General features: G+C 45.2%; 1 protein-coding gene across 2 annotated transcripts in view; it reads right to left on the bottom strand.

Annotated features, from left to right (window-relative positions):
* Positions 1-8,550: 8,550 nt before the first annotated feature.
* The window catches only part of SHQ1 (SHQ1, H/ACA ribonucleoprotein assembly factor), a 57,944-nt gene continuing 55,390 nt past the window's right edge, over positions 8,551-11,104 (bottom strand). For both annotated transcript variants that reach the window (XM_075095645.1, XM_075095646.1), the window contains exon 12: positions 8,551-10,353. In XM_075095645.1, coding sequence (XP_074951746.1) covers positions 9,705-10,353 — 649 coding nt within the window. In that variant the 3' untranslated portion in view covers positions 8,551-9,704. The remainder of the gene's footprint in view (positions 10,354-11,104) is intronic.

Below are 11,104 nucleotides of genomic sequence, written 5' to 3'. Positions count from 1 at the left end.
GTAAAACGTAAGTTTAAGATAAAAATAGAATATGAACACAGATTTCACCTCTTTCATGCTTTTAACTGGGGAGCACTGCTGCGTTACTATTTCCATTTTAAGGGAAGTGGGGTGTCAGGAACGTAAGGGAGGTGCCCATGGTCACTCAAGAAAACGGCAGCAGAGTACTGAGCCGAAATTACCTGTCCCCCATCCTGCATCCTCCTCCTCAACCCGTTTTTACTTCTTTTGTACCTGGGGTTGGATCCAGTGGAAAGATCTGGCCAATTCCAGGGAATGCGGGGCTGTATTAAAATAACATCAGCAGCCAGGAAAACCCAATACTGCAACTCTAGACTTTTTTGCAGGGGCTGGTTAGGTCAGAGGCCCGCGGGGAAGGGAGACGTCGATCCCCGAAGTGAGGCAGCCGGCATCGCACTCGCGCCTCGGTGCTCCCGCGCAACACCGCCTGCGCTCCCATGCGCGCACACGCGTGCCTCAGGGGCCATATAACATTATCGAAGAAAATATCTTCCCATGACTTGCCAAAACCCAACCGATTCTTTTAAAGGACTGGTCTGGGACTTCACCCACTTCCTCACATTAATTTGAATCATAGCTCCTACTGACCTGATACTTCATTATTTTCTTTAGTTTCTCTTCTTCCCATATAAATCCATACTAAATTAATAAAGCTGACAACTTAAGCAAAAATTTTCAAGCCTCAGAATTCCTGTTCTAATGATTATCAGTATTAAAAAAATATTAATTGCAGTTTTGTTTTGAAGTTTGGGGCCAAAAATATTTATTTACATTATAAATATTTTGTTCTCTTACATTTATTACTGCAGTCGGTGTGATAACATCTCCACGTTTGTTTTATTTTAAGGGATTTAAGGTGCAAATTGGAAGATTAGCAATCCAAACAGAATAGCAGGAAAAGGAATAGGCTTCCAAGCCCATTTATAAACAGCTAATTGCCGAAGAGTCTCCGTTAACGGTGTTCTGTGGTGAGAGGAGTGAGGAGCCCAACACTGGAAGGCAGGTTCTTATGTGGAAAGTCACTTCATACCTCAATTACAGCTTCTGCCAACCACTTCAGATCTCAAGTACGATGTTTTTTCTGGTGACAGGACACCATTAGCGCAAGGAGCAGTCAGCTCCGAGGCTGCGAACTGAGCAGCACCCAGGGAAAAGCACCTCGCAGGGGGGAACTCCTCCGTCTTTTGTTTTTAACCACTTTGAAAAGCGAATTGATTAACACACAGACACACACTCGTACATGCGCATGCACACACGCTTCCTTCGCTGCCTGTGCTACTTAGATATTCATTGGCACCCAATCAGCTTTGCAGTTAATAAGAAAAGTGTGATTTAGGACTTTTCATGAGGGTCATTACGAGCATGGTATTAAGGTTCCACAAGCTTATTGTTTCAGCAATACAGAATAGGTTCAGGAAAGACATATCATTGTAATTATTCATAACTTAAAGCCCTTAGGGTTTGAGAGTATAATCACATTAGTATCAGTATCTTCTTGGAATATTTTTCCCAATTTTTAGACAGTATGATTCCACTTACTCTCAGAGTCCCCTACATCCTCCACTACTGTGACCGATGAAGTTTGTTGTCAGACCTCTGGAAACAAAAACGGAACTTTCCGCCAGCGCCCCACGTCAAATCCTTTGCCTAATACTTCAGACCACAGATGAACAACTGGAGCGCTGCCAAGCACCTCGGTTTAGTTTCATAGCTCTCATAGATGATCCTCACAACTCCGACTTTGATACAGCCCGGTGTGTCGCTGCGGGTGAAGCGGTGATCCTTCCCACACGGTGCCACGGCGAGCTCCCAGGCACACCAGCGTTCCTGCCACAGCGCCTTCGCCTCTGCCGTTTCCCAAAGCAGCAGGCACGCCGTTGCTTTGCAAGCCTGAGCGGGGCACACGTACCACAGCATGAAGAAAAGCACGTAAAGTGTTATAACTTAGACCAGATCTCATGGGGAGGCAATTTCAGCTCCCTCCTTCACCCCCAGCTATTGGGACCAGGCACGGACAGACCAGTCACTCAGGACAGGTACAAAGCAGCGTTGGAAGGTGATTGGGAGGATGGACCAAAAATCTCAACTTTCTGTTGCACTTTTGGTTATGTGATTGTTTCAGACCATTTAATTCCTAAATTAATGACCGGACTAACAACTCCTGAGTAATCTGCCAGGTACTGCAAAGTTAGGATGTACCACAGGGACACAATCAAACCTGCACCGATGCTCACAGCGTGTAACTCCTCGCGGCGCTGTTCCAAGGTGCACACAAAAAAGCGCACGGGCAATTTAAAACACAACAGGATACACATCACGACTTTAACTCTGATAGCCTTCCCCCTTTCAAGTGCATTACTCCCAGGACATTATAGTCCCTGTGCGTTACGATGGCACACGACCCGTTCTGGCCAGTTTTTATTCCTCAGGTATCTTCCAGTCAGACTAAGAGACCGATGTGATGAGTTACCTGCTTCAGCTGTTAGCAGCCTAGCAGACATCAGCAGGAGAGCGAGCAACACGTTATCCTATTGCCACTATTGATCCATCAGCGATCCTGAGAGCGTGAAAGGGAGAAGCAGCTGTGGAGGCATTAAGCTACTTGTCCAGGACAGCAAATACTGAAAAGCAATGACAGCTCATCCCCATGCTCTGCCTCTTATTCCCCACTCTGGCTCCGATACTCCTGAGAAACTTCTTCCCTAAATCCACAGTACAAAGTATTGCACTTGCTTTTTAGAATATCATCACTGAAGCACAGATTCGCAGGCTCCGATGCTTTGACCTTGTCTGCTTTTACACTTCTACATTCAGATTTTAAAATTAATCATCTAATTCCAGGTAACTGCTTTTAAATTTGGCTGAATGGGACATGAATCTTGCTGAATGAGAAATGCAGGTCTCTGTAGTGAAATAGATTAAGCACCGCTACACTCTCCATTTTGTTTCAAGGCTTCAAGTTGCAATTGCCTGCTCTAATTTGAGATGGGAAGTCTCGCTATAGGGTAATTAAGCACGCAAGGAGCTCAGGAGAGCTGCCTGCCAGCACCTGGCAGTGGGATTCCCCTTCCAGAGGCACCTGCGCTAAATGGTAATTCCTTCCCTCCATTTCCCACTTCACTCCCCGGTGCTTCTCCCGGCAGCTCGGAGGAACAGATGGAGCAATCACCCTCCTCCTCTCCACAGTACGGACCCCTGCTGCTACCCAGCGCCTTATGCAGTTGTAATACACATAATTAGGCAAATCAATGGACAATGCAGCATATTAGGGGAGGAGGAGTTACATCAAGGCAAAACACGAATCCCAATTCATTTACTGCAGGAAATGGGGTATTTCTGCATAATTGCCAAAAATTGCGGACATGAGATGAAAAGTAATTACAGCCCTGGCAGGTAGGGTGCCGCAACCAGGTCACTACCTGGACTATTACGAGTACAGCTGAGGGGAGTTTGTTCTCATCTTGATGTGCAGTTGATTTATGCCTCAAATATCTCATTACCGTTTATGAGTTATACTCCCAAATCTCTCACACATCCATAATTGGAGAGAATGATGTTTACTGCCACGCACCCTACCACTGACTCCAGACCGAAAAGCACAACTGAAGGTTGCAAAACCCTCGTTGCGAGCAGCAGCCCTCCCTGCCCTTCGTGGAACGCCACAGCTTGCACAGCAGAGGCCAAGCACACACAGCTGCCATCTCCTGACAACACCGGCTGCTGAACTTTCTCCTCCCGCACTCCCCAGGCACAGCTTTGTTTAAGGTCAATGCTGGCTCTGTGCTCCCTGCCCAGCAGCTTCTCTCCTCTCCTCCCTCGCCCCTTGCAGCTCCCACCCACGAAAGGCAGGAGATGGTGCAGTCTCACCATATCCAAGTGGCAGAACAGAGGTTTGAGAAGTAAAATACATCAAATAAAGAGCAGGCATGCTGCAGAGAAGTGCCCAGCGAACAGGCGGGGCGGCGAGGGGAGCGAGGAACAGAGGTGGGACCTCTGAGAGCAGCTTAGCCCACAAGAAGGGGGTTCTGCACTGAAAGCGGGGTCGTGCACGGAGAAGAGTGGTGCAAGCCAAATCAGTGACGAGAATGAGAGAGGCTATTAAATTTCTGGGCTCTTCAAAGGTGGTCTGCCTGCTAAGAGGAAGCACCAGGGATCTGTTTCCAGTGCTAGAAAGTCGTGCACGCGCACAGCGGGTTTTATCCTTGTTCATTGACTCGAAGCAAGGCTATGCCCAGGGATCGCCCAAGAACAGGGCCTTTCTACAAGAACCACCAAAGTATCGTTCAAGTGGTGACGAGGCCTCACAGATCCCCCTGGGCAGAAGGGCAAGAGGTCTGTTTTACAGTGGTATCGATACACAGAGAGAATGCAAAGCCTTCAGACACATCCTTTTGGTTTTGGTTTGTTTTTAAGAGGTTTCTGACATGCAATTTTGGCCAGGTTTGTCTAATTTTCAGGGGTTTAGAGAAGCAGTGACTCCAGCTGGTGTGCGTGAGAACTGCAGCTCCCAAGGCTCTGACGGCCTTAACTCAGACGTTCAGATACCGATACAGAGAAAGGTATTTAAGAATACATCAGAAACTGTAGATTTTAGCCTCTTGCCCTTCCTCAAGACAAGTCAGTAGCAGAGAAAGAAGCCTCCGCTATCAGACTTGAGCTTTATTCCTTTTTACTGTATTGCTGTGTTCCCTTTCCAAAGCTGGCTAAGTAAGGCCCGGTAGCTGTGTGAAAACAGGGAAAATGATTTGCAAAGTCTCTCAGAACATCAACAGCAAAGAGAGGGACTGGCCACCGAGCTCCTGGGCTTACTGGGTAGTAAGGTTAGCACCTGGCTGACCTTGCTCGTTTATAAACCTGACACTTTCTGTCCTTTGCTGTGCCGATCACTAACCAGCACTACCCGACTAAAGGAAACTTCTCCCACAGAGATGACCGGCCGCTGGGTCAGAGCTGTCCTTCATGGAGCTGTGCCAACATCTCAGTCCTCACCTAACAGACACAGCTTTTTGTTCTTGTCCTCGAGCATCCTCCAAAATGCTGTCAACAGTGCTGAATTGTATCGCGGCTTTTCAGTACGAGAAAACTTTTAATGAATCGCAAACCAACGTTACCAAGCGCGTTTCAGATACAATCCAAGTCAGGTCTCCAAATGCAGCATTTGTGGAAATGGTACTGTCACTTCTCCAAAAACTAGGAATATAAAAATAGTTTGATTTATGGGTACCACAATATTACAAACCCAAATTCATTGCATCAGTGCAAAATCATGCCTCACACATGCCCACATAAGCACGGGCTGCAGCCCACTAACCGTTAAAAAGGAGAAGAAATAAATCCATGACAGGCTCAGAAAATATTTTAAATTAGTGACTTGCTAAGACAACTGACACTAATGCCATGTGTTTGTATGCTGTAATGCTGTAAATGTCATCCACTGCTGAAATATTTAAGAAAACAAGTTTGCAAGTTCCCATTAGGCATTCTCCTGGGTGCTGCACCCTGCTCACTGCAGAGACCCCCGGGGTGCAGGTACCGTATTTGCTCCATGTGTAAATGCTCAAGTATGACCATAGCAATTCCATATTCATTTTGTTCTCCCAGCTTATCTTCTCACAGCTCTGGAGGGCATTCTTCCTTATCTTGGAGACAAATGGCATCCACAGAGAGCTCTAAACAGCAAAGCTATTTATCTGTTTGACATGTGTTTCCCTGTTTGTTTTCTCCAGCCTTGAGATAGTTGGCTCAGACTTTGACAATATTCAGCTGTGTCAGCGGCGGAAGGTTGCCTGGCCCTTTCACTCCAGTGCCGCAAATCAATTTCTTTGCCATATTTATCATTTATTGTAGTAAATCAAGTCTAATTGTTGCTTTTTTCTTTCGGTATAGAGCAAACCCTTCACAACTTTTCAGAAAGCTGGCTGGAATTAAAAAAAGCTGGGGGGTTGTGGGGTGGGAGTGTCAATCAATTCAGCACTTTCTTTGGGGAAAGAAATGAAAAGGTGGCAATGTTCTGTGGGTGCAGGTCTCCATTGAAAAAAAGGAGAAAAAAAACCCAAGGTTTATCTACCGATTGTTTCCAGTATTTCACGCTGCTTTTAACACCTTATTCTCAAGGCATGACACGAACAAGTGGCTCTCTAACACAAGCGCATCTCCATTCTTTCAGAGCCAACTCTTGGCCAGAAGGGCCTCCCTCCCTCTGCACACACGCATCTCAGTCCCACCGAGCAGCCGAGCCACGGCTCGAGAGCACTGGAGTTGCCTCCGTTCTCATTTAGCAGGGCTGTTACGCTCGGGCAGCTCAGGACAGCAGGGCTGGCACACGTGCCCCCGAGAGCACAAACAGGGCCTGCAGATCCCTCTCCCGCTATCTTTGGCAGGAGCAGCACTCCAGGCAGCAGCGAGGACGCAGGACAGGCTCCCCCGGGGCCTCAGGCAGGAATCCAGGCTGCTGCCGTTCACTTACCCAGGGAGATCAGCTTTCCGTAAGGACAGCTCACACACATCTCTGAAATACGGGGCTGGGAACGAGACCTTGCCTTCGCTTGACATTCCTAAGCACAGAAGTGGGCGCTGCGGCAGAGAAGCGTCAGGACGTTAACTGGAGCCACCTTAGCTGGCTTCAGGGGAGCTCTGCACCCCTGCCATGTCATACGGCTGGGACAAAGATGCTCTATTTAGACAGCCTAGATCTCTAATAAAAAATTAACTGATTAACAAGACGACATTAAACGAGTTACATTTCCAACTCCATTTAATCCCTGCCCCAGAGCGCTCTGTACACCTCAGACAACCCCATCTCCCCTCCTCCAGCGAAATCCCACAGCTCTTCCCCTCTCAGGCTTTGCTCACATTCAGACTTATTTTCAGTAGGAATTTTGTCCAGACACTGCAATTCTGTTCCCTTCTGACTGACTGCAATGGTGAGCAACAAATGCCTTAAAATGAAGTATCGGCTGTGCTACAAATAAGCTGGGGAGGGGCCCTGAAACAAGGAGAATTGGAAAACCAACAGAGCACACTACACATGTATTGAGCTCCTCCTGCATCAACCGATTTCCAGCCTGGAAAACTTGCATAAGAACTATTTCTGTGGATTCAGCCAAATAGCTCCTCTACATAAATTGGACTGCTTATTGCAGTTCACTCCCTTCTTTCAGAACCCGCAGCAGCTTACGGGACTGCGGGGTTGGGAGTGGTGGTGGGGTTTGCATTTGTTTGTTTTCATGGATTCAGCAAGCCTCAATTTCGGCTAACCAAGGTTACAGAGCTCCACTTTTCTTTTAGAAGTGTCTCTGCGTGTTCTTTTTAGGGAAGGAAGGTGTCTGTCTTAGAGACATTGCTCATCCCAGCCACTCTGCGTGCGCTGGATAATGCAGCCACATGTGAAATTCCCACCACCCGATAAAGAAAAACTTCCCACCCCACCACTACAAAGGTCACATAAAATTGCTGTCGGATCAATATATAAATCAAAATCCATTATCAGCTCCACAACCACTAAATACCGAGTTTTGCAAAAAGGCAATGATGAACATCAGCACTGGACTGGGGAAAGGCCTCAGGGTACAGCACGCTTCCCCAGTTGCAGCCGTGCAGAGCAATAGCAGGGCAGAAGCAGAAGGACAGACAGCACACTGCAGACCTGCAGAAGTGAGCAGGCACCAGTACATTTTCAGAAGCAGAAACAGCTCAACTCTGTCCTCGCCTTTGAGACCCTGCATCGAAGACACCTAAGTTATCTGGGAGTTCACACCTGCGCACGTGCCATGTTCTCATCCGGCGTTCAGCGTGGCATCACACTGCATGGACTCTAAAGATGTTTAAACCCAGACTGGATTCACACAGACATGACGGAAAAGGTTCAAAAAAGGCATAAATAAATTATGCTTTTAGGCACACAGAGGAAAGAACAAAAATATTAACCACAGATGACGCCCTCGCTCCGGAAGAGGCAGCCAGCCCTTGAACGTAAGCAGGTCTGTTGGAAAGAGAGGAACATTCTCCTCAGTCTGCCACAAAATGGGAGAATGGAGAAATGGGAGAAAAAAAAAAAGCTGAAGATATGAGATATTACAAATACCTATCAATTTTCACAATATGTACTTCCTAACTCGTAGCAACATAGCCTTTTCCAGCCCATGTTCAGCCAAAGGAAGTTTCAGAGTCCACACCTGCAATGTGGGGAGAGAGGGAGGGTCACTTTTTTTTCCTTAAATGCCTTCCACACCCCCACCCCCACCCCCAGCCAGTCGCTGCATAATTGCAGCTACAGCATAGATTTTACTGCTAGCATTTAGAAGAGTTAAGTGCCCACTGACATGCAAGATGGGAAGGGCTCCTCCCCTGGGGAACAGAACAGAGAGACTGATTAAGCAACCAGTAGGTATTTAAGCACACAAAAACATATTGGCAGATCAGGGTTGCAGTTCTTACTGAACAGGAGTCAGCACACGAACAGGGCTAGCCTGCTGATTTCCAGCAGGGTGTAGCACTGGTGAAGAATAAGTCTTTAAGCTTCGGTTTTTTATACACTTTTTAATAGTAAAACGGTTGAAAAGTAATCACAGCTTGCTCCTCCAGAAGCACGAATCAGGTGCTCCTGTTTTGTCAGGCTGCCGAACCAAACCCGGAGGTCCACGTCCCATCCCGCCCACCTCCCAGATCCTTTTGTAGAGAATGAATAGCAGTGCAGTAATTTGCAGTAGCCACCTGATTTCAAGAACCTATCTACAGTTAATGGAAATCAGCACAAAATATGTTGACTGGATTATTTTCACAGAATCACATCAATGTTATAAAGACGATAAGGAGCAAATGACTTGGCCAAATCTATGTGACAGAGTAAGAACAAAGCCAGCCCCAGACAGCACAGGTTTGCCTTCAGTCTGATACTCAAGACCGTTTCTTCGTTTTGGTTAACATTACTGTTGTAATATTAAGAGCATATGCAGGGAAAAAAAAAGTAATTAGGATTTCTGTAGATTAAAGAACAACAGTAGTGTCCACGTGTGGAAACATTTCAAAAAACAGCACAAAATAATAAATACATAACAAAACGTTGAAATAACTTACGTAAGAACTGCAGTAATATAAACTATAACCCTTCTATCTTGCACTGATAAAATGCCTTTATTTTGTACAAATAATAGAAAATATTTATATATTTAAAATAACTCGTCAGCACTAGACTTGTAAAGTTGTAACCATTATTTTTAAAGTGGTGAGCTACAAAGCATTTTAAAATTAAAAATAATGCAGCAAAATGTCATAAACAAGTTTACACAAACAGGTTATTTTTCAAGTAAATCCCAACAGGTAAAGATAATTAAAATGATGCTCGACTCATTTCAGTTGTATTTGACTAGGACATCATTCTACTACCAAATAAGCTTAATGAAAACTGCTTCTAGTACTTTACTGAAATGACACATTCCCAAATGCAGGGATCAAATCTGAGACTCTGTTTAATCAGCAAAGAAAAACAAAAATCTAACTACAAGGGTATATATCACACAGTCCTATCAATTCTTTTCAAAGCAGTCTTGTCCTCCAAGCTGTCAACACAACAAAGAAGAAAAATATCAACTACTTTCTGCAGCTCAGGGTAGCCTTGGGAACACCTCATTATAGCAATGAGCTGCATTGCTAGTGGGTCACACCGTGTGTCCTAACATGGTCCTTTAGTATTCATCTTCATTTCTGCTGCAAAGAAAAAGCAACGGGTTTGTCTTTGAAGACACCTCCAAGAAATTTCCCTTCCCAGTAGTATCTTTTGAAAATCCGTCAGGTTCAGATACACAGTTTTCTTCTTGTTCCTGTAAAATGCAGCTTGCAGTAGGCAATCCTTCAGGCTGTTCTGAAAGTCTAATTGCAGTGTGCATTTGCTTTCCTAATTCTTCTACTAATTTTCCAGGAACAGATGTAGATTGCAAAGAAACCTTTGATTGTTCATCACTAACCTCAAACGTCGAAGTGTTTGTGCCCTGCCTTAATCCATTACAGTCAATAAGTGGAGCTGTCCTCTCCTCTTGAAGTGTGCCTTGCAAAGAATTTATTTTCCCATCTTCACTGGTTGAGGACTCTCGCTCATCTGAATCAGAGCCTTCTGTCTCAGATGATGAAGTACTGCTTGATTCTTCAGAGTCACTTGTCTCCAACTCAGAGGAAGGCAGCTGTTGCCTGGAAACTGTGCCAGCAGCTTTTAACACGCTCTCTTCCTCTTGTACCAGCACTGCTGCTGCTTCCAGCTCTTCTAGTTCAAATCCTATGTGGGACTTAGTGAGTGTGGTTTTCTGCAAGGATTCAGAGAGTGCAGCCAACTTTTTTGACCTTTAACAAAGAACAAGATTTATTATTTAACTTTACAAACAGAACTTTCCCATTTGATAATGGGAACACAAATCTTAAACGTTTCTACTCGTCGCTTAATTTACAACTTTCTTCTTCAACTATGACTGTAAAAGTAGATGCTACAGGGGAAAAAAATAATCAAAAGTATTCATAAGTACTATTATTTTGGGTACCTTTTTCCACAAGATTAGACAAAAATCCCACTGAAACTCTTCAGTGGCATTTTCAGAAGAGATGCTGCTTCTCTGATGTTTCAGCAGTGCACAGTATGGGAAAACAGGGATTTCAGAACAGGCCTTTTCAGAATTGCTGTCTTTAGCAGTGAACTTTGTGGCTTGTTGGATTAAGTTCATATGCAGCAAAATTATTTTGTTTTACCGCTCTTCCAGGTATGTCTGTTAAACGCAGATAAACCAGTAGAGCACAGCTGATGAGGTCCATCTCAGACATATATCCTCCCCCTTTCACAGCAAGCTTGGTGCACCCACGACAGCAGATGTTTGACACACTGTCTGTAGATGTGCTTTACCTTTCATTTGTAACTCAGCTGAAGTATAACTCAACAAAAATATCAGGACCATTTAGATAAACACCTCTAATAGAGCAGGCATGTTACGTCAGCTTCAGACCTTTGGCACAGCCATATCCATTTCCTCAAGTGTTTAAGTCCACACATGCTTTACCAGAAAAGTGCATCATGGATTTATAAGCAGAGAGAACAAAAAGTAAG

The sequence above is a fragment of the Phalacrocorax aristotelis genome, chromosome 6 (assembly GCF_949628215.1).
Source record: "Phalacrocorax aristotelis chromosome 6, bGulAri2.1, whole genome shotgun sequence".
NCBI classification, from domain to species: Eukaryota; Metazoa; Chordata; class Aves; order Suliformes; family Phalacrocoracidae; genus Phalacrocorax; species Phalacrocorax aristotelis.
This window is presented reverse-complemented; position numbering and strand designations above follow the sequence as displayed.